We start from the raw sequence: 25,650 nt of genomic DNA, 5'->3' as shown, positions 1-25,650 counted from the left end.
TGATAACTCTTGAAGTGATATGTCGTCATGTCGACCTAACGGCGTGTCGTCCTGTCGATCTGTTGTCGTTTCGTACTGTCTATATGGATGCATCTTGTTTTATATGTCCACCTGTCGGCGTATCGTCTTGTCTTCATGAATACTTGTTCGGTTATATGTCGTCCTGTCAACCTGCCGTCCTGTCTACCTGTCGGCGTGTCCTCATGTCTTCATGAATACTTTATGTCGTCCTCTCGTCGACCTGTCTTCCTGTCGACGTGTCGTCCTACCTACATGGATGCCTCTAAGGCTATATGTATAATTAACTATCGATTTTTTTCATTAGCCATCCCCTCTGCATAATGCAGTTGGAAAGTGCTACAGCAATAAAAGCGTATTAATACTACCTACATTCTTATACATTGTATCAATATTACAGCACAGAAAGCTCATGAATACGAATGAATTTATTTTCTACCAGATTAATACCCTTTCAGCGTATGAATATCATTTTAAAAACTTATTTGCCGGACTACTTAGTCTTATTTTTAACTTGGGCCGAAAAAATATGTATTTTACAATTCACTATTTCCAGTTCGATGAAAGGCTTATGCTAAAAGAAAAACTCGAGGAAGCAGTAACCTTCGTTAAGAATGTATATAAAACGTCACACATAATTAAATGGGTAAGATCACCTTTGCATTAAGTGAGCCTCTTATGAAAAAAAAATCATACCCATGTTAACAACAATAATTTAACATTAATGCAATATGCGATTTTTTTTAAAGTGCACAAAATACGAAATCTTTGAAATATATGTCATTAGTCATATTGCCGAATTCTTCTATCAGAAGGAATCGATAATGTTGATCATAAGCAGACTTTATTGATTTTTACCGATAGCTTCCGATAAGCTCGTGACGTCACTAAGTAGGTTTGGAACTAATAGAAGTACTGCATATGATTTATTAGCTTGTAAACAAAGAATATTCCGTATATTCTTCTACTATCATGATTTTCTAATCACCAAAACACGATGTTTCATCAAGTTAATGATTGCAAAAATGATAAATGAGAATTATTCATTAAGTTTTTGACAGGGGACATGAACACTCATCGAAAGTAGGAATTAGATTTTCTTAAAAATACTACCCTTCTATCTGAAAATCCCGTCGATCGTCAATATTTTTTGAGATTTGCTTACACGTTGTCCTTCAATCTCATCGTCTCTGTATTTTTGTTAAAAATTATTGACAAAAAGGTAAAACAAAGTTTGTGCTTTCTTCGGATATCGTTATCAATTTTATTGCCACTTTACAAACCGATTTCGTTACGTCACAGCTGAACCAGTCATGATGGAACCCATAGGAACGGGAATTCAAGTTCCCTAATTATAATTCGTGATTTATAACTTAAGAAAAGGATACTAATATTTTCAGTTTAATTTTCATGAACATTATATAGATCAGTTTCGATATTCGACAATAAGAGAGTCTATTCCTTTAATGGATAAATATTGTTTCAATGGATAGCTTGAATATATTGTACAAAACATATCCATCGATAAATCATATAAAACTTTGTGTCAAAATTGCTACAAATGGAACAATGTTCAAAAAACAGATTATGCATATACTTTATGTCACATGATTTGGAAGTACAACAAATCAAGCCAATTTACTAGACATGATGATAGTGAATTACGTTTATTTTACTGGTTTATTTCGAGTATATATTAGTGTTTCTGTATTCATAAAATTATTATCCCTAGAAATTGAACGATTTCGAAATTCAGTTCAGCAACACGATTTTTCATTTATATTTTTTAGTTATAATTTATTTTACTATAAACAAAGTTTTGTTGGTCTTTAGAGGGTATTTGGTTGGTACCATACTTACATGGTAGGGAAAACATGATTTTCAAATAACTAAGAAAATAAAGTGTTCATTTTTATGATTATACTACAAGTTAAATGTATAATTCAGTTTCATTTTACAAATGCGTTTTACGTTCTTGTGTATTTTCTTAAACAAACAATAAGTAAGATAGCTCTTGTAAACACAAAACAAACCTGGTAAGAAAAAAAAAATTTAAATCATACAACGCAATTTTACTGTCAAACTAAGTAAAACAGACATTTTAGTACAATATCAACGAAAATGAGAGCTTTTTTTCTTGCTTAAAATCACTATCGTACTAGAGATTTTTAAATTGTGTCTACAAAATATAAGATGTGGATCATGTTTTTGATAATTTTAGGTAGCTCTATAAACACAATAGCACAGCGATGTGTACATGTATCATGAAACTACATATAACAAAACACATTTTTTTAATATGATAAATTTGTGGTGCTTCAAATTTAACCAACGAGTTTTTATACATTCATACTCGACAAATAACAACGTATTGAACACTTAAATATGCGCAAACATTTACGATTTGGACTCATAATCCAAATTTTCTATCTTATATGTCGTTACTGGTGATAGGATTGAGCATTTTATCTAAGCCTTTTTCTTTTTTCATTGTATGATTCAATCGGAATTCCCTTATTCGTATGAACACCACCTGGAATTACTTCGGCTGTTAACTAAACAACTCACATAGATATTCTATAACTTAGTTGTTAATTTAATGTAAGTTTTTTTCAGTTTAGTTCAATTTATAAGTAGGTTCATCATGTGAATGTCATTTAATCAAGGAACAACAAATTTATTTCCTGCAGTTTTCTATAAAGCATTGCCCCTCCGTACGTCCAGTATCTGAGAGCAACTAAAGTAAAAATTACGTACAAGTTTAATCATAAATAATATAATCTCTAAACATCTCAAAGATAACACTGTTGCACGCAGATGTTCTCCAATATCTAAAAACAAATATCAGTCATAATGTAATTATTTGTCAAAAATCAAGAGCATTTATAAATTTCAAAAGAAATGCTGAACTGCATAATAATCGTTTGGTGGATAGAAACAAATATAATGACCGACTCTTTTTAAGCAGCTCGGCAGGTGTTTCTTGTAAAAAAAAACAGAGGCCACTTACCCTACCGGTGCATCTGATACATGCTTGTAGTTTTTAGGGGAGTTCGAGCTGCTTTTTTTCATTTGTTGTTTGTACGTATTATTCTTGTTGTTTTATGTTGTTGTATGTGTCTGTTTTCCACGTCTGGTATTTATCCCTGGACTACATTATTTTCAATTCCCTAGAATATTGATTTCCTTCATTAATCGTTTCAAACTAAATCGGCAATATTTGAATAACAAACTACGAAGTCATTAAAAAAAACTATTTTATGGACAATGCAGCAAATGTAAACTTGAATGTAAATAAGCTTAATTGTAAAATAATATGGAAAGGAAAAATACAATTGTGTTTTGTTGTCTATTATTACAATTTTTTGTATTAAAAGTGAAAGTCTGTGATGTTCCTACATTCGGATCGATATAAATCGAGTTAAGTTCTTCTATTTTACATACAATTATATCTATATTGTATAAAAACTTCTGACAAAGTAAAGGTGTTGTAAGATTTCCTTTTATGTTTCACGAATATTCTTACATCACTGAATCTGGAATTAAATACTAGAAAAGACTACAAAAGAAATGAAAACATGCAGGTTTTTTTTAAATGTTTGCGTTTATACGTGTATCACTCATTTGATATACTTTTGTAGAACTCATCAATGTTGGATTTGGCTTTCTTTTTCTGGGTTTGTGTAATACGTGTATATATTTAATTTGAGAATATTGATCATTGCGTATTGTTTTAATGCTGCGGATGAGAGGTTACCCATTGAAACATATGTTCAGCATAACGAAATTTGCAATTTTTAAATGATTGGCATTTTTATATTTATATCACATTAAAGTATTTTTTTTTCTTTCTCTCTTTTGTCCTTTTAATGCTGATTTAAACATGATATCGTATATAATACCATTAAAATAAATGAAATGAATACCAAACTGTACAACTGTACAATGTATAAATAACCACAGAAAGCAACCAACGATAAGTGAGCAATACATACCAAAATTTCACTATTGCAAAACATGGTATGAAATTCATTGCGTCATAAATAACGAGAAAATAAATAAAACGGGTTATCGCATAAAAGTTCAAAACTATTTTACTTTAAAGCGTTCTCTGATTATTAAATGTCATTTTCATCCATATATCGATGCCATAACACCTAAAGTCATACTACAAGATGAAGAAGAAACACAGATAGAAAAAATGTGTGAAATGTTTTCCACACAGGAGAGAATGGTTTACAAGTTGTAAGTTGTAGGTAAATATCTTAAAATTAGTTTCCTCTGTGGTTTTCTTTCACGATTTGTTATACTAGTAGGAGTACATTGATTGTTGGACCTGTTTCCACAAGCTGTTTTTGAATGAAAGTGATAGTTTTTTTCTTGTATTTTATATGTATATCTATGGTACTACGTCCATATATATCTTATTTTCAGGATAATTATTTGTTTTTGAAACAAAAATATGAGATAAAATTATAGACGAATGATTTATAGAATGAACAACAATCAAAATATCAAGACTGTATGTTTTAAAAATAAAACAATGTGTATAATCTGTATCAATCATAATATAAAATAGGGAAGAACTCTACCTAGGCATAGTTGGAAGTCAGTTGCTGTCAAACTGCCTAATGTATAGTATTTCCGGTCAAAACATCTAATGTAAGACTGAAATTTTCCAGTTGATTTGACCCATGACCAAAATGGATAAATATTGCATCCACAAAGGGTATCAAAAAAGCTGAAACGATAAAGATGCCCTTGGAAGAAGGAGAAACCAAACTATCATATTGAAATTTATGAGTTCACAAATTACACTATATCCAAAAGTCTATTAAAACTACAATAAACTAAAGATTGTAAATATACAACTCAAATGAACTTTAACACTTAGCCAAATTCGTTAATGGGACATCTCTGATATACTGTAACACTAGACTATTTGACCGTCAATGCAAACAAGTATGTTTCGTTGATATAACAATGTCTCCTGTAGATATATGTCGTTTTCTGTATTAAAAAAAACTCATACAACTTCTATTTAAAGAAAACGTAATATGGGAGAATTAAAAAAAGTATTGTTCAATTCTACAACTATGCAGAAGAACGTAATATTTTATAAATATATATACACTATTTTCCATGAGATGATATAACATAATTATTCCACATACACATGTAAACCTCAGTTTACGACACTAAAATATTAACTTTTAATAACAATGGAATATCCCCAACTTTTCATTTTATTATGTATATCCCCTAAGGTATATAATACCTATTACACGGAGCATTCTTTTCTGCCAACATTTAAAAACATGTGGACATACGTTTTGTGGCAACATCCCTTCAACACCTGCGTATGGCGTTTTTTTTTTATATCACAGCTCATACGTTATGCTAGAGCCTATCGTAACTAAGAAAATAATGTTTGTATCGCGCTTGTTTTCTTACAAGTGGGTTTCTGGAACAGGATTATGTTGCTACAAGATTGAAGTCATCACTGCAAAAGTTTTATGGTCGTCGTGATTTGTTCAACGTGTCATACTTTTCCTTTCCTCTTTCGTGTACCCCTGACTTGATTTTTTTTATTAACAACTCGATGGGTGTTTCTAGAAAAGCAGAGGACGCTCACCCTACCGTTGCACCTGGTCCATGATCCTAGTTTGTAGTGGAGTCCGAGTTCCTCGTTTACGTTTGTTGCTTAGTATGTATAATTTTAGTTACTTTATGTTTTTTGTTTGTCTATTTTCCATGTCTGATCTGTGTCCCATTATTACGTTCTTTTGATTTCCGCTAGAATCTTGGTTTCCCTTGATTACTCTTCCAATCAACTACAAGTGTTTAAATGATGTAAAATAATTTGTTCAAAATATTTCAAAAAGATTATTTTACATAAAAATTTGGATGGTAAACTTTCATATTTGAACTGCAGAAAAGTCCAGGGAAGGAAATAAGTGGAAAAAATCTTTCATGGGGAGATAGATGGTGGAAAATTTTTCCATGAAAATGTAATGGTAGTTTTATTTTTTTTAATATTACAAGAAAAAAGAGTTCTATGACCCTTAGGTTTTATTTTGAAATAAGAAAAAAAATGTCACTTAATTGTTCTTTACATTAGTCTATAAGAAATCATATCAACCAGACTTTTGGTAACGAAATATTGAAAATTCCCTACAAAAATCGTATGAAATTTAGGAGAAAATGCCTTTTAAAGGCTCAATTATCTCAAAATCAAGTTCGGTGACCTATGCTTTTTACATTAAAATTCTGAAGTATGTTTTTGTCTTTTAAAGAAAAACTAGGAAAATCTACCTACCTGAAATGTTAGGAATGATATCTATCTTAACTGAAAAAAAGAGATCTAGCACTTACATTATAATTTTGGAATAAGCTGGAATGTTTCAAAAACTTAAAATCGCATCGAAATTCTAATTTCTAAAATTAGGATTTACCAAATTAAACATGAACAATTATTATATTTACCTACAAAATGAGTACACTAGTCTTTTGTATTTGACATGAACGAACACATGGTTTCAAGATTCAATGAGTGAACTTTTAGTTATTTCCAAAACGACAAATAAACAATCAATATTTTAAACTATGAGTTTCCCGCGGATAGCGTATTTGCAATGTATGCTTTCTTCTTTTTTTTATACTTATAAACCAATTATTCACTTTTTTGGCGCATCTTTGGGATTGTAATTGCCCTTGTGTAGTGTATATATGTTACCCATGTGTGCTCTTTTCCCCTTTTTTTTCTTAAACTTTTTTTCGATAAATTGTTTATTTTAATTTTTGACAAAACTTTAAGCATTTGTAATTGCCCCACGAAGGAGATCTCAATTCATCTTATAAAGATATAGCCTGGAGTGAAAGAGACAGCAAGCTTATTGCAATACCACCTACTCTCATAGTGACATTAATCATATGAGGGTACTAACGATTTACTTCAAAACCTGAAACCCCGCAGTTTGTCGGAAATTACTTCTCTCCAAATTCTTACATCTCCACTCTTTACACTTCATTATAAAATGATAAATTTAAATCTCGTTTGAAAGGACTTATTCGTAAATTTTTTGCTGTTTAAAAACAATATGTTGTTCTCGGTTATAAATGCACATATTTTTCTAAAACATCGCAGAAGGGCAAAATGTGCCGCACAAAAAAGCAGGTTTGAGATATGCTTGATTTCTTCATTGGTTACATATTTGTCACATTTGGAGAAGCTATTTTTCAACAACAAGATGGCAATCCAGTGGACACTTACTGTGCTCCTCTCCTCGCCAATTTGTTTTTATATTCATACGAAACTGAATTTTACATACAAGTATTGATGATGTATTGTCTATCCAAAGACCTTCATTTGGTAATTGGTTACCGTTAATATAGCCACCAGAGCTCGAGATAAAGGAGACTACAGAAACAACCTGTTCCGCATCTTTTTTGACTTATATCTCGAATTTTATAACAGTGGTCATCTCAGCACTAACAGATAAAAGAGACGACTTTGGTTTTAATATCATAAATATTCCATATCTGTGCAGCAATATCCCTTTATTGGCTACGCTAGAGCAAATGCTAACTAATCTGATTTCCTTTAACTTCATAACTATCTGCGTAACAGACTCCTGTCTCAAGGATATTAATAAATACGTCTTAAAAGCTCTCTTACCAAATTCATTTTAGATATCAGGTTGAATAATATTCAGTTTCTTCTAAAACAATGAGTAATGATTGTTTCACTTGAAATGTTCTTTGTGCTGATGTGACCGCTGATTTACTTATTACAATGTATGACAATAGCATGCAAATGCTTTTTCACCACAGATATAGTCACAGATATAGTCACACTGCAATGGAAGATGGAGGTTTAGCGCACTTTAAAACCATGATTTAACCCACCATTTCGTTTGAAGTGCACGAACCATTGACAGGACTATTGCGATACCAGCGGCTCCGATTGTGTAATATCTATATTACTGGCTTGATCATGAATCAGATTAATGTTCGGTAATTTTGTTGTTACCCTTATTTACATACTGACCAGTCATTTGCTGAAATTGTTATTTTAATTAAAATACGTTAGAGTACTAAGATACAAGTAAAGTACATGGATTATCCTGTTTTTAAAACTAATTTTGCCAAAAAAAAAAACATTATTTTACTAAGAATGCTAAAAATACAATGATTTCTAACAATGTTTAAAGGTTCATGGCTAAGGACACCAAATTCCTTAATATGGTGTACATGTTGCCTCTATTGATGCACTGTTACTTAAGATTGATACTCCAAGGCAAGGAGAGGTGTCTTATTACAAGAACCTCTTTTAAATAGAGGCAATTTCAATAATTTTAAGAAAAGATAATTCACAGATTGAACTTATAAGTTTTTTTTATGTAAATTTATTGGCGTTGACAATAATAAGTGTTCATACTTTAAAAACGAAAAAAAAAAAAAAAAACATTAACATAAACTATTAATATTCGAATACAGATTGGAGATTTAACTTGTACTTGATAAAACTGTCTTTGGTACATTTCCGGGAAAGTATTTCAATTTGTGGATACCAATTTTCGTGGATTAGAGAAAAACAGAAGTTCGTGGATTCTTGAATTCGTGGTTTTAAGGTTTTCATTATAGATATCAATATGATTCTCCTTTTCGTTGAGAACCAAATCTCCATGGTTTGCACTACCCACGAAAACCACAAAAATTGGTTCCCACGAACAAAAGTACTTCCATGGTATACTTTTGCTATAAATTATTGAGTCTTACATTCTTACATTCCAAATGACAGAAGTTTATCAATTTTGTGTAACGAACTTTCTTAGGCATTTTAAACGTAAGCTTGAAGAATAAGAAAAAAAATGTCTGTCCTTGGAAATATAAAATAGACATTTTCAGAAACAGTTTTTCCTGTCTGATTTAATATCTGAACGAACTCTGTGTAGTCTCAAAATATTGATTGCTGTTTTGTATTGATACGTTTTACATTTTCACAGCACATGAACATGAGTATTTAGACATGTAATGTATAACATCAAACTGCATTGTATAAATGTCCCTGTACTGCGTGATTACAGAACAAAAATGTAACAAAAATAAAACAAAAAGTTCATAAACGTCAACTTGATATCAGAAATACCGACTACGTATCTTACAGATAATACAGGTTTGTAAGGTTTTCGAACTCTTCTGGGATCAGATTAGTTACATTGTTGTTATGTACTTCTCTGATAAAAGATGAACACAAAATGCTGGTATACTGCATTGAAAACATATCATTAGAAAAGAAATTTTGAATTATCATCACGTTTGGTTTAAACAAAATAAACAATTATCTTACAAAGTGTTTCATAATGTTAATTTTATAAGAAACTGGACCCCGAAAATCCAAGAAAGACTTTACAGTAACCGATAAATAAACAATGGAATAGAAGGATAAACAGGCAATCAACTTAAAACAAAAATAAAAACATAAAAAAAATGATATTGAAAACAACTGTGGGCAAAGCTCACTTACTTGATAACAAACCCTTATTTTATAACATTGACCTTTTTACCTCTAAACTGATTGAATCAGATCTAATATAGGAAGTCTCATTAAATTGGATGGTGTAGGAGGATAAACGGATAGAAGAAATGGTAACTCGATATTCCCATTTTTTTTCATTAGTGATGGTTTTTCAATGTGAAACCTCCAAATTGATTTGGATCAAAATCTAAAATAGGAGGTGCACAATGGGAAAACGTATTTAAGATTCTGTGACAGATAAACATAAAAAAAACCGAAATCAATCAAACAAACAAACAAACAAAACAAACAAAAACAAAGAGCATTCATAAGGATAAATAAAAAAGAAAACAACATCTTTTAACATCAAGACCAAAGAACAAAACCAAAACATATTTACTTGATTTTCTATGTTTAACTGTTTGACAAATGATTCCGAGTGCGTCTTTTTTGAAGAGTAATTCGTAAGCGCGTCGAGCAATTGCTTTTTCTCTTTGGATACACGACACTATAAATATCATTTTTTTTTATAAAAAAAAACGTTCTTCAGAACCTTATTGATCAGTTGAGGATTTGATTAAGTTTTAATTGTAAATGGTCATACATAGTTTGGTTAGAATGTTCTTTGTTAAGTCCTATAATACAGGAGATTATACATACAAATGTCCTAAAGCAGTCAGCCTACTGAAGGTTCCCTGTTGAATCGATGTTAGTGCATTATCATATAGGAATCTACAGTACAAAAAATACTTTTCATTATTGGTAATCTATAAATTTCTACTTATAATTGCATAAAACATTGCAATACGACTACCAATTTGCAAAATCATATTAGCGGTCGCTTATAAAAAAATAACGATGATAACTATGTGTCAATTAAGTGTATCTGAAAGTAGGTAACGAGCGATAAACCCACTGATTTGGTTTTTATGCCACTACCATGTTCCATATAAACGGGCTATGGATATTGACATTTGAAAATTGTTAAATACTAGACCTGACCGAAATTAAATGCATAGATGTTGTCTCGGCTAGGTCGGCTAGCTCGGCTAGTTAAACTCATTGTGAGACATAGAATCAAACAAATATATAGACATTTTAGACACACATCCTTTTTGAGTTGAAAAAAAAATTCTTAAGTGTTGACATCAATTGGATTGTGCTTTTATATGTTGACATACAAAAAATGAACATTATTCCGAACATTGTTGGTCAGGATACAACTATTCATTCTGTGAACACAAAGGAGACTTTACATTGGGTTAATGAAAAAAAATAAAAATAAATTTAGGTGGCCGAAAGGATTACTTATCACAATTTCAGGGTAGTCCTCTGTCAAGTTATGAATTAAGTAGGCACATGTGTACCTAACCAATGTTAGTGTAAACTCCTGCATGTAGAATAACACACCATAACGTACCATGTATGTTTTAAACATAAAACTGCTCTAAATTATGCGAAAAATTACTTGTACAGGTAAAAAGGGAATTTGATAGTCTTGTCATTACAACTTGTAATTGGCTTTCTTAAACTATACATATTGTCGATGTTCGTCAATAAGTCTAAACACACCAAATTGAATCATTTTCTAATGTTACAAATTCATTTTGTAGTATTAGAAAATATTCAGTTGATTTATTACTTTAATTTGTTATATTATAAATTCCCGATATAGTAATACAAAGTGTCATTTATTTAGTTGATTTTCGAAAATAAAAAGTAGTTTCTTCATATTTAGTAATAAATGGATTTTCAGTATTAGAAAATGAGTTTTTTTAAATATTGTTTATTCCAACATATTTTCTTATGTAAGAAAGTTATAGTTTTCTATTTTTAATATTGCCAAACGAATGTACCACCAAACCTCTTTCAAACTGGTAACGTCTATACTCACTACTGTCAAAGAGGGTCTGCAGTCCTACCACAACACTTGTTACTCCCGTTGTGGTATTAATTCAATGTGGATCCTCAAAAATTCGAAAGATCTTTTGGATACAATCAGTTCAAGACTATTATCTGAATATTATAGCATTAAAACCTATGATTTTTTCAACACTGTATACTTCTATTCCCCATACTCAGTTAAAATCCCGACTTAAAAACATTATACATCGTTGTTTTTCAAAAAAGATGGTACACCTATATACAAATATACAGTTCTTGGTAGAGATTCCTCATACTTTGTAAGAAACAATTCCAAATCATCTTCCAAATATACAGAGGAAGATGTTTACAAAATGCTGGAATTTTTTAATTGACCAGATATTTGTTCAGTGTGGTGGAAGTGTTTTTCAACAAACGGTCGGCATTCCAATGGGAACCAATTGTGCTCCTTTTTTTGCTGACCTATTCCTTCACTCTTATGAGGCTGACTTTATAGCTGATCTGATCCGAAAGAAAAAATATCGTTTGGCTAGATCCTTAAATCTCAGTTTCCGCTATATAGATGATGTATTATCTTTAAACAATCCTAATTTCTGGAATTTGATACATCGCATTTACTCCAAAGAACTTGAGATAAAGGATGCTACAGACACTGTGAAGTCAGCCTCATATCTTGACCTACACTTAGAAATCGATGGTACAGGAAAACTTTTGACCAAACTTTACGACAAACGTGATGACTTTTCATTCAAAATTGTAAACTTTCCTTTGATCTGTGGCAACATCCCTTCAGCACCTGCGTATGGAGTGTATATATCACAACTCATACGTTACGCCAGAGCTTGCCGAAACTTCGCAGACTTTTTGTATCACACTAGAACTTTAACAAATAGGCTTCTGGAACCGGGTTATGTTGCTACAATATTGAAGTCATCACTACAGAAGTTTTATGGTCGTCATCATGAACTCGTGGATCGTTATGGTGAATCCATCTGCACCATGAAAACTGATTTATTCAACAGGTCATAAGTTTCCTTTTCTCATTTGTCTACCGCGGACTTGACTTTTTATGAGCAACTCGGCGGGTGTTTCTAGAAAAGAAGTAGAGGACGCTTACCCTGCCGGTGCACCTGGTCCGTGCTCCCGGTTTTTGGTGGAGTCCGAGTTGCTCGTTTGCTTTTGTTACTTTGTATGTATGATTTTAGTTACTTTATTTTCTGTGTTGTGTCTGTTTTCCATGTCTGGTATTTTTCCCTGGATTGCATTTTTTTTATTACCGCTATAACCTTGGTTCCCTTGATTACTCTTTAATATTATAAAATGGTTTGCGAATATAGGATATTCATTTTATAATTTTACAAATTAAAATTCATTATTACTACCAGAAGTGAATTTGAGATATAATGAAAATAATATAATTCAATTTACAATTTTAGACATTCTTCCCACAAATAATATTAAGAAATGTTCCAAAATCTTTATTTAGTATAAATCATCAAAACAACCGGCATTAAAAATAATTGGTCTCCACAAATCGAGTGAACTGAATTTGGAATACTAACATTAAGTACTGAATAGGCAGTATTCGATGTTGTAATACTAGTTAACATGGTGCAGATAGATAAACCATCACAACACACCAGTTCACGGTGATGACCATTTAACTTCTGTAGTGTTGACTTTACATGTAACCATGTAGTAACATAGCCAGGTTAAACAGTCTAGCAGAATAAGTCTAGCACGGTACAAATTTTGGCTAGCTCTGACATTACAAATAAATTTTGATACATAAAACTTCATACTCAGGTGCTGAATGTATAAACATATACATATTTTAAGAATGTGTTAAGTATATACACATCTATTTAATACAAAACTCGCATTAATATTGATATAAAAATTCTGAAATATATTCAGGATTTACACTGGTGTTCATATTCCCTGACCAGTAGACAAAGAGTATCTACAACAATGGCAGATAATATGAGACCAAATCTCATTTGAATATCTCGAAAATATACATATGTATTCGACTATAGTGTCTTCAATGTTAAATAACAGTTGATATTTCTTTTCCAGCAGTTTAGTTTGATTCACGTCGTCAACGTCACAATGCACGTCAATTGTGATGCTACACATCTGGACAGCAATATTTAAGAATTTTTTTTACGCATTCTTATTTGAAAAGACATTAACATTTTCGCGTACTTGGTTTTAATTTAACTTTCATAAAAACAATTTTACTGATCCGATTCCATTTCCCTGGGTCTACCACGGGAATATGGTTTCATATCCCATGTCAAACTGACCAACCAAATTGCAGGATTACCTGACATATATCACTCCAGTAGAAACTTACTCGAAATAAAATTACAAGACAATTACAAAACAAGACATAAAGATTGACGAAACTGAAATTGTTGAAAAACATTTTTTTTAATTTTGTAAATAATGAAGCTGCGATACATATACTTACAAGGTGCGCAGATTAACGCGAATGACGAATATACCACTTTCCAATACAGAAATTGAATTATTATGTAGATATCTGAAATAGTAGTCAATATATTAAGTAAGGAGAAAATATTTGCTTTAAAAAGTTTGAAAAAGAATTGATATTGAGCGTTGCTTATCAACTAATCATTAAGAATCAGTGTTTTTCGAAAACAAATTTTGTTACGATTGAATGAATATAACAAATTGGTAATGTAAGATTATGAAAAATTCTTCTCTGTCAATCTCTAACAGTAGGTCACGATATGATTTGACATCTAAGTGTTTGTATTGTCCTTTTTATCAAGTTTGTTGATTGATTAAATATAAGAATTAAAGTATATGTCATTATATGTATGTCTCAAGCATTGGTTAACAGATTAACAAGCAGAGGAAAGCATTTGAATGTAAATCAAAATTGGAGACAAAGCATGCAAAACAAATAAAAAAGGGATTAAAATATAAAAAAAAAGATTTAATCAACTTTATCATTCGTACATTTCACAATTATACACATGGAATTACCATGCCTTGATGTACATACTATCAGGTGACAAGTAGTGATTTTTTTTTAAAAACTAGTCAATGCATATGGCTGTAAAGAATTTATATGCGACAGGTTGCTGTATTTAATCAACGAAAAATTGGGACAAATATTACTTTTAATATTATATTTAATATTGTATTGATAGTTGGTAATCTAGGTAATGAAGCAAATATCTAAATGTGTCTGTATTTACTTATGACTCAAATATTGTTGTTATTGCGGTATCCTCAACATTATGTTGAGTTATTATTATTTTTTTTTATTTTGCAGAAAGAAATTAAATTAGATATATGTCGAAACGGTCGAGAAAAACATACGTTTTTATCGATTGTAATGTTACACTACACTTACAAGATTTACAAAATTTGCGAGACTGCCAAATATACCACATTTTAATAAACAAATATCGTGTAATACTAGTAACAAGCTCTAATCCCCCCTCTTCCGTTGCGACGTGACTACACCAGTGGTAATTAAAAAGCATTAACATGCTATTGTCATGTCACATCAGTCACATCAGCAAAAAAAAAAATTTACAAAAAAAAAAAAACAAAACAAAACAAAAACAAAAAACAAAAAACAAAAAACAAAAAAAAATCTCATTACTCATTACTTTAGAATAAACAGGGTATTTGTCAACCAAGGATTGATACCTAAAAAGGAATATAGTAAGAAACCTTTTAAGACACATTTCCTCATACGTTGATTCAGGAGTCTGGTACGCAGATATTTACGGCGTTCAAGGAAATCAGAGTAGTTAGTACTTGCTCTAGCGTAGAGAATCAATGGTAAAATTTAAACACCATATGAAAATGAAGGGATACTGATGCACAGTTAAAGCAAATTTATGATATTAAAATTAAAGTCGTCTCTTTTATCATAACTCTTATTGCTGAGATGACAACTGTTGTCAAATCGAGATGTAGGTCCAAAAAAGATACAGAACAGATGTTTCTGTAGTCTCCTTTATCTCGAACCTCTGGTGTATATATTGACGGTAACTGTTCACCTATAGAATAGTCGTGATGGAAAGTACATCATCAATATAAAAATTATTTAAAAAATGTATTTTAACGAGGTTCTGAAGGAATTCTGTCTCGTATGAAATTCTGTTTCGGATGAATATAAAAACAAATCGGCTAGAAGAGGAAAACTCCATAACAATATAGCTTTCGCTGGCCGGGTCATTCCTCATTGTTGGATTAATCTTGGGCTGTAACTTAGTACACGATGTATGGTAGTAGGGGCAGTTCATTTAGATGTTATTATGTAGGATAGAGGATCAAATTAATGATGCATGTCACAACAAAACATAATTATACAAACGTCTCAGAATGTGACGACTCTATTCACTACACTGCTCCATCGGATCAAGTTGATACAGGGAAGATATGTAAACGTATAGAAAGGTCTGAAAAATTCCCAACGATGTTAGAACTGTACTAAGTTACAGCCCTAGATTAATCCTACGAGGAGGAATGACCCGACCAGCGAAAGCTATATTTTTATATAGCTTAGCTGGCCGAGTGGTCAAGGGCGCTGGACTTTGTGCAGGCGGTGTTGCCATAGATGTCACAGAGGTACGAGTTCGAGTCCCGCGGAGGGAACGACCAAATATTTGCATCGCAAATTTGACAGTTCTAACATCGTTGGGAATTTTTCAGACCTTTATATATATATCGTCCAGATAAAAGTCAACAATCACTCTTACGGGGAGTGTTAAAAACGAAGCAAAAACATAACAATAAATTAAATAAACGTTTAAATATGTTTAACATCACCAGAAAATTTACATTGAATATTTCGGATAACTGATATCCTTCTTCAGCATAAAACTCATAAAACCCTAAATATGTATGTACTTACAATGTGTGCAAATTGACGAGATCGTCAAATATACCATTGTTTAATACCGAAATCCTGTTTCAATATAGACTTCTGAAATTTTTTGTCAACATACCGAATTAAATGAATACTTTACGTTATATATTTATATTATGAAAGAGTATATGATGAGTCGACGCGCCGTTTTATACGACAAATTTAATGCAATACTCGAATGCTTACAGACAAATTGTTGCCGTAATTAATAACAAACTGGCAAATATTAAGAAATAGTCGTGTTATAGTGTCCATTCAAATGTATATATGTTTATATTTTTCCTTCCTGTCTTTTTTAAATGTTATTTAGTTGCTTTTCTTTGCATAAATCTAGGTTTATCAACAACTGTCATTGTTCTAATCGATATTTTTATTACCTAAATGATGTTATTTATTTGTTTTTTACTCGATGTTAAATACCACAGAATGCAACAGTTCTTTCAAAAGTTTAGGCGTTCTATACTCACAAGTGTCGTAGTTTGGGAAGGTTGTCAAATGTTTCATTCTTAATCTCAGATATTTGGTTACGATAGAGATATCTAAAGGTAAGTACATATTTAAACAAATTAAAAATAAAATACATCGACATAGTTTTGCCTTTAATATCAGCTTCTGTTTTTTTTTTGTTTTTTTTTTTTTGTTTTTGTTTTTTTTAATTTCTAAGAAAATATAAGTTTGCAGTTCTTGGATTACGTAAGTTCATTATTTTATTAAAAAGGTTGCAAATCGACCTTTTTGACAAAATTGTATATTGAGTTATTTGATTTGTCTTTTATCAGTTCAATTTTGTAATATGGTGATGTTGCTTTGAATTATGGTATACTCAATACCTTGATACAGTTGTATTGCGGTAGAAAATGTTTATATATATCAATGACATGCTCGAAATAACGTATGGAACAAAACTAACCACGATTAAATTAGCAACAAGAAAACACGGATGAGAAATTTCCGGACAAGAGGTAAAACATAAACTAGCTCTTTTCTTCATAATAAAAGTACGTGGTATTTTTGTATTTGGTAACCACTGGGTGAATGACACTGCTGGTGTACATTGTTTAAACGATATTCGCCAACCCAGTGGCCCAGTGACCCCGAAATATACTTACCTTCCTAGTTAATTGGGTATTTGGCAATGGGGAACGGATGATTTGGCAATAAGAAATGTGGCTGCTGTGCGGCAGTTGCGAATGGTGCATTCGGAATGGAAAATGGAGCTATGAATTGGAATTGGGAAACGAATAATTTTGATTGGTCAATAGAAAATTTTTTTTCAGTTGTTTTCCACACGCAACGGACATATTTTATTTCTATGTCGCAATTGGAAAAAAAATAATTGTCGTTTAAAAGAATGTGGAATGGAATACATGTGTGGCAGTTCATAATTAATTGACATTTTTAATACTTAGTACAATAGTTTGTGGCCATTAAAATTAAACATGTTCGAGCCCATACAATTCCTAAAAATGTGTAATTTTAGAAAATTGGGACTAAATAATTTGCGTCAGATAAACTTGCATGATAATAATGTTATAACGAATATGTTTGTGATCGTCTGAATAAAAGTCAACAATCACCCTTACGCGGAGATGGATCGTTAAAAATGACGCGAAACATAGCTATAAATTTATTAAACGTCTAAATTTGTTTAACATCCCCAAAAGATGTGCTTTTTATCAACAATACGACATGAGTTAACTGTAGAAAGCAATTAAGAAAGGTCGAAATATAATAGTACGGCGTATTGATATATATTACACAGTGCTGCACCAGCGTTAGACCAAGACCTAAACATAAATTATTATTTCTCGTTTATTTCATCTGGAGAAGTTGTTTGTATATTTTTCAACCAAAAGCTTTCCCGGGACATATTTTACATTTTGACCATTTTTTATTATGTTCTATAATCGGAACCACAATATTGTGGAGATCCTCCTGGGTGTGTCCGGCAGATCAAAGATGCCGACTTAAAAGGAGGTATGATTTGCATTTGTAGTCACTGCGATGACCATTCACGCACCTGTTGAAAGGTGGTTCAGTTTCGCCTACGTACTACATACCAAATCGGCACTGGAGAATGTATATGGTATTTTCGGTTTTGCAAGTCACGCCAGTGCGTTAACTTTTAAACGTTTTGGTGTTCAGTATCTGGGTACAGGTCTTACATATTTTATCTCCACATGGTCGACGCGGGCCCGCTGTATTTTGTTTGGGCTGACATGAAATCTTACTAGGGCATCTCTCAGACTCGTTTGCACTCATTCATTTTGCCAAAAAATATATAATTTTAAAGAATTTAACCTGAAAAATAAGAATCGCAGGAACTCACATGATACTAATATTGCCATTTAAAAACATTTCTAACTATAATTTTGGATCATTATTGAAGTTAAAAGTGTTCGAACCCATAAAATTGCCAGACATCCATGTATGTCATTCTAGAGAAACATGATCCACCCAAAGACACTAAAATGGACAAATCTAACAATGATATACGACCATTATGGAAATTAAAAGTTTATATCCATGCAATTAACATTAATATGTTATTTTGTAGAATTTTGACTGACATATATGAACTTGGAAAGGTTATAATTTTTTAGATCTGAAATAATGCAGGAATATCCATCAATACGTTATTAAGAATCATTTTATTATTTCATTTATATATAATTTTGAAAGAATATTTTGCGTTGTTATTATTATGCATATCGGAGTGGTGATAATATTCGATGCAAGTTTCGCGTGATTTCAGTAATTTCCAAACCCGGATGTGAGATTTTCAAGTCGATATTGATTAATTAATGCTAAGCACAGAACTTGTCTCATATCGTGGTGCATAACATGCCTACGATAAAACATTTACTTTACTTTTTTATCGGAATGGTCGATTGGACAAAAGGGAATCAGGAGATGCAATGAGGGATGCGGCTTTGGGGAATTGGAGCATGGTACAATGAGGCATGAGGCAAAGGACAATGGGGCTATGGGTAATTAATTTGGGGCAATGGGGTATTGGGCTAGTGAGAAGTATACATACAGGGAAAGTATCAGATCTTATTTATCATATTTATCAAAATTTGCAGTATTAAAAATTTCTAAACTACCAAACATACAGAGGCTTAACCTCTTGTATTGCACATGGTAGATCCTCTCGGTGATAAAGACAGGGCCTTTGTTGTGAACTTCACAACGTTTATTATAATAATAATTATAATGTTTATTTATAACGACTATATCAACGGCACGAGTGGTGTCCGACGGAGTTACGAAATTATTATCTTAATCAAGTTAAGTAAAATCCATATTTGGTATAATTTCCTCACCTAGAAGTCTAGAAAGATATCTGGCAAAAGTTCTGGATTTGTAATTTGCCGCCGAAGATACTTTCAGGTATCTGTCATGTGGAAATACTTTCGCGTTTATATATGTTGGGAATTTGTACCAGGTGACCTAAAGCGACCAATGGCAGATTGTCCTTTTTGTAACGGACGGGGTGTACAGACAATGGGAAATGCTTAAAACAGCAACAATCAGTTATGTCAACTTGTCGGCTTACTGTCCTTACTAATATATAAATACAACAGTTCGAGTGAAAGTAAAAAATGGACAAGTTGTCAAAAAATAAACAATCGGACACCACTATCATAAATACGCATAAATATAGCAGACGAAACAACAAGGCAGAAGTTTCCCTAGACAAAAACGAAACCCTCTATTATTCTTAATAACAAAAAGCACATTCACGTTCAGCAAGGTGCACCTTACATAAAAAAGAAAACTTGGACCTTTACAATAAACCTAATGTTATAAAAATTATTTTACATGATGAAATAAAAGAGCATCTTTGACGTTTCACTCCTACCCCCGAAAATAGCGACTGGTTGACGCTGAACAAAAATAAAGTACAAAAATGTTGAATAATAGCCGGGCATCTACACACGAAATGATATAACATGAATGACTATTCCAAAAATCATGTGCAGCTACTAGTTATTCCTTATAAAGAGTGGCATAAGCCTATGAAATGACAAAAACAATGGAAGTAGGTACGTGCAACTTTGCCATGGTGAACACTGGTTTGACAAATATACAAAAATTGAAATTACTATGAAAATAGCATGTGTACTGACATGTCAAATACTGCTTGCCTTGTGCCGCAAGCATATTAAATATAATAAATTCCTACCCCATTGAATAACTATCCTTAAAAGATTAATTTCTCAAGAATAAAAAAAAAGGTTTCCCACTGTTTCTTATAGTATTTTTGTGTTATGAATGAATTTATTGTTTCTCTTTAAGTTATAAGGAACCATTTCTAACAAGCACTATAAAAATGATCTTATCCTTTTTTTTTTTTTAAACTGCGAGGTCTGATATATCTGGATCAGGAATTTACTTGCAGATACGAAACTGCGATGTAAAGTATTAAGAAATCGAAGAAATTTTTTGTACTCGAATGTACCAACAAATCTATTAATATTCCTGAAACTTGCATACAACTTATATTTCTTTGCGAAACTAATGATGGTATTTGGAAGTGGGATGGGGGTTCGTCTGTAGGTACGACCACAAATTGTTAACAAATGCTGTGTTTGAGCCACTCTTGATCTTTGAAAAGTGATGTATTTAGTTTGACAATGCCTTGTCCGATTATGTTTTACTAGAAAGAGACCTCTTGAACTTTGCATAAAATAGTGGTTATGAGTTACTACATGTTTATTAACAAGTAAAACTAGCATCCATATTTTGGATATAATTAAAGGATATCTAGGATTGAAGAGAACAAAATTGGATTTGTTACGTGAATATTTATAATTATATTGTAATTCAACTTTTAAGCCGTCAGTATAGGTACAAATGAAATACATACACGTACCACACAATTATGTTAAATCAATACATACATAGTTGTAGCTTCTTTTGGCAAATCTGGAATGGCAGTTGAACGTCTGTTGTTGCAACTGACATACAGACCAGATGAATAATTTGAACACGAACAGCTAGTAGGACAAATGTACGAAACAGAGAGTTGACTGAAAGTTATGACGTGCAGTATAAAGTAGCATATCCTTCTTGACGCCTGAATCATTCTGTACTGAAATGACACACTGATATTAGTTAAAAAAAAAGAAATTTTTTTTTTTATAAAAGTTAATGAAACAACATTAACAATAACAAGTTATGATGAAACGTGACGACTAAAATTATATTGACTGAAATAATTACCAAATATTCTAATGAAACTGCAAAATACAAACTTCAATAAAAACAAAACAAAACAAAAGAAAACAAAAACATATTGCATAAACATTAACACAGCAAACAAATACGATCTACATACACAACGTACATTTGTAGTGACCGTAATGAAAGTGATTACACCTCAAACATAGCATGGCAAATTATCCAAAATAGACAAAATTAAATGAAGATAAAAGTTAACCGTGAAACGAATGATATTAAGAACTGTATATCTAGAAACACCGGAACTTTATCGTAAACTTATATCAATAAGCAATTAATCATAAAAATATAACATCATACCAAAATATACTTGAAGAAAATGTATCTAGTTAATAGAAAAGTACTCAAGCGTTAATGCCATGATAAGGTCAGTGCATTGATCCACAGATTGATTTTATATTTAGTAACACAAACGTTTGAAACATCATATTTCCTCTGAACATATAATATGAAAACGATTATGGGAAAACAAATCCTGTAACAACTCCCCTTACAGTTGATACTGGGCACAACCTTATTTGGCTCCCTGAGTTGCAAACGCAACTTAGGTATGCTATCCTCTTTCCGTTGTTCTCCCTTATATGCATTTGTTCTACAGATTTGAATGAAAACATTTGACACTTACTACTGGCCAGATTTTAGGAGATTAACAAATGTCCTTAATTCATTTTGTTGCTTAAAGCTTAACTCTGTTTTCAATTTATCATGTCGACGATGTCCAAAAGCACTTATTCTAGAAAATATCTTCACATATATATATATAAACGGAAATATACATATTTAACAAAGTACTCTCACTACTTATGTATACCTTTCTGGGGTCTTTTACATCCTGATATGCAATCTCATTGAAAGGTAAAAGAGTAATTAACTGAAATATCTATAACACACTTAATATCTTTATGATATTGCATTGTAAGCTGCACTATATATTTAAATGACAAGCAAGTGTTTGGTTTAATAATGAAGAGTAGTTACATATATTATATATTGCCTGTTATTTGGTCCTCTATTCCTACTCTAGCACGTTTATTGCCATATAAGTACTTTGCACTTGTCTGTGTATGCATGACAATGCGAGTGAACAAGTAAACAAAACTTTTTTGCCATTATTTAGAAGACTTAAAAAACATGACATGCCTCGTTCTGTGCAGAAAAGATACTGAACTGTTCTTCAAATGTAGTGCAAGTGTATGATTCATAAGACCCTGCTTATCCGTACATTATTTGATATTTTGTATACTATTTACATGTACACTAGTTTTTAATGATGTATTACAAACATCAATGTTGGTTCAATTTAAATAAAATCGTTTGTTTTGAAAGAATGGGTACAAATACAATGTACACATTTCTGACGACAAGCACGTCATATAAAAGTCATCTAATGAATAACAATTTTATTGCGGCGTTTATGGTACTACGAATCCCCAGTTCTCACGTCTTTTTATTGTAAAAACAATGTTGATTACAAAGTTAAAGTTGGAAATACATTAAGTAGCATTCTTTAATAAATTTAGACAGAAGGTGAGTCATGCATGTCTTAAACCTTCTGAACCATTTTTTTTATTCAAAAACAGTGCAGACAACATTTCCAGTCTTGGTTTTTCATTCGGTTGTTTGATTTTTGAAATGAAAATAAAACAGATTTCTACTGAAATTGGCTTTTTGCAAGAGTTAACCTTCTTAATTTGTTTTGATGTGGGTTATTTTAGAGCAAGATAATTATGGTTTTCTTAAAACAAATGACACGTCTTAATATATAGAGCTTATGAAAGTATAGAAAATATAGAACGAAAGAGCATAGTTTGTAAGGTTGGGTTTCTACAACATGAATCATCTCTACAAAAGCAGTGTCTAAATATTATATCAACGGTTACTTAATAGAATCTTAGAAATATTGGGAATATAGAGCAAATTTAACGAAATTATTTCTACGGATCCGAAAAATGATTGGGTTTAAAACGGTATTAACTTGAGCGACAATTATTCTCTGGTTATTATTATTATTTACGTCAATGCCTTGAATAATTACGTAAAGGTGTGACCATCCCATGACAACAGAAGCACTTGGATATAAGCATTGAATTTTGATGGCTTTTTTCATCGTGATGGTTGCATTGTTTCATGTACCATTGAAGAGCATATTTTCCTTAACACTGTTAATATACTTGTTTTGCTAGATCTTGTCAGCAATCATTGACAGGGGATGCCTTTTCGAATTTATCTTGTGCTCTCCTCTTGAACGCCGTAAAAAATAAAAAAAGGTAATACGTGGATAGGGTTGATATTGATGATTAGTCGTCTCTTTCGATACTGACGTAATCATGTTACACCAGTAAATGTTCAATCAGGTTTTTAAAAAAAGTTTTCTATTCTTATGACAGAGTAATTGGTCTGGTACTAACATACAACGCATGTGTATCATATATTTTACTCTGTCATGAATTTTAGTTTAAGAATTGTCCATTCTCTCTGTATTTAAACGGTGGTGTATTTTGATGAACATACTAAAGTCAGGGTCCCTCAAAAATCTTCATACCACAGTGTACGTTTAGTATTAATGATTAGACTTTTTACAATACGTGACAATTGTCTTTTGGACCAAAAAGAAACATAGAGTATAAATACATACGCAAAGTATCGCCTTTTACCGCTGTTTGTCAAACTCAATGAAACATTAATTCATATCCTTTGTAAACGTATGTCATTTTGACACCTTTTTTTCTTTGAACAGATTGTTGTTTTGCGGTGATTTTAAAAAAAAATACTAGAGATGAACTTGACAGCTCCTAATAAATGGTTATTCACCATTCACGATCAAATTGTAGAACTTTACTAATATAATCGATCTGTTCATGACTCTTCCTCTCCTTGACAGTGTGACGGGTGAACCTAACGCTTATGAAGATGTTTTTATACAACTGAAATATAAATATTTGTTTTTGTTTTACTTATTTTCATTGATTTTTTTACACTGTCGAAATAAAGCATATTTATTTATATAGGTGTACAGAGTAATAATACTTATTTTGCATGCGTCAAAAATATTTTTTTTTATTTCAAAAGGTTAAACCAGTTGATGTGTGTGACCTTACAAAAAAGATTTTAGTGTTATATGAACACCTCCTATTTCAATATCTCAAAATTGAAAAGTAACTCAAAATCCTTATCTACTGTAGCTACCGTCAAGACAAAGAGCAACTCTTCATATATTGATTACTCTGAAGATACCAGGAAGACAAATAATTAGAAATCATCTCAATAATTGACCGAAAACTAGAGGATCTGTGTTTTTTTTTTTTTTAAACCTCATGAGCTCGACTGCGTCCATCTAAAAACAAAAGTACTAATCAAGTAACTGTCTAAAACGTTTTCATGGAAATGTTTTAGTCATGAACCTTTATCCTCAACAATTCGGTATGTACTACATTGTATAAGGTTAATAGAGATCTCGAGATTCTTTATCAATACCAAAGTTTCTTTTTTGCCTTATTTCGATATAACGTTTTTAGATAGTCATTTCTCAAATGACAAACCTTCTTCTAGGTTTATGTGAAAATCATATTATATTTAACATCCAGTATTACGGTTAGACGGTACACCTAGATACAAATATGTTGTTCTTGAAAGAGATTCTTCAAAGTTTGTAAAAAAACACTTCCAAATTATCTTACAAATATACTAATGAACAATATGTCCAGTGTGGTTGATGCGTCTGTCGGTATTCCAAGGGGAACAAATTGTGTCCCCTACTTGCTGACCTATTCTTTCACTCTTATGAGGCTGAGTTTCTCTGATCCAAAAGAAAAAACATCGTTTTTCTAGACCCTTTAATCTGTGTTTCCGCTATATAGGTGACGTATTATCGTTAAACAACCTTGTGTTGGGGGATATAATACATCGCATCTAACCGAAAGAACTTTAGATAGATGATACTAAAGATACTGCGAAGTCCGTTTCATATCTTGACTTACATCATGAGATCGAGGGAAAAGGAAAACTATTGACAAAACTATACGTCAAACGAGATGACTTTTCATTCCGTATTATCAACTCT

At 31.6% G+C, this 25,650-nt stretch overlaps 1 protein-coding gene across 8 annotated transcripts; it reads right to left on the bottom strand.

Moving 5' to 3' along the window:
* Positions 1–2,069: 2,069 nt before the first annotated feature.
* LOC148612145 (uncharacterized) lies at positions 2,070–22,516 on the bottom strand. Of its 8 annotated transcripts, none has more exons than XM_088593299.1 (8): positions 22,402–22,516; positions 21,251–21,441; positions 16,811–16,882; positions 13,899–13,970; positions 10,199–10,270; positions 9,186–9,257; positions 4,611–4,759; positions 2,070–2,849 (listed from the first exon to the last, which is right to left on the bottom strand). In XM_088593299.1, exons 2-8 carry the CDS (start codon positions 21,433–21,435, stop codon positions 2,713–2,715), a joined length of 759 nt encoding a protein of 252 aa, XP_088449425.1. In that variant the 5' UTR covers positions 21,436–21,441; positions 22,402–22,516; the 3' UTR covers positions 2,070–2,712. The 8 variants fall into 8 exon arrangements, 7 of the variants coding, with proteins under 7 accessions (XP_088449425.1, XP_088449428.1, XP_088449427.1 ...); XM_088593302.1 differs by having other exon boundaries at positions 2,070–2,755; XM_088593301.1 differs by having other exon boundaries at positions 21,251–21,436; positions 22,402–22,463.
* Positions 22,517–25,650: the final 3,134 nt, after the last annotated feature.

The sequence above is a fragment of the Perna viridis genome, chromosome 7, assembly GCF_037379345.1.
Source record: "Perna viridis isolate PV_CMFRI_1.1 ecotype Kerala chromosome 7, ASM3737934v1, whole genome shotgun sequence".
In the NCBI taxonomy this organism is placed as follows: domain Eukaryota; kingdom Metazoa; phylum Mollusca; class Bivalvia; order Mytilida; family Mytilidae; genus Perna; species Perna viridis.
Note: the sequence above shows the minus strand (reverse complement) of the source record. Positions and strands in the feature narration are given on the sequence as shown.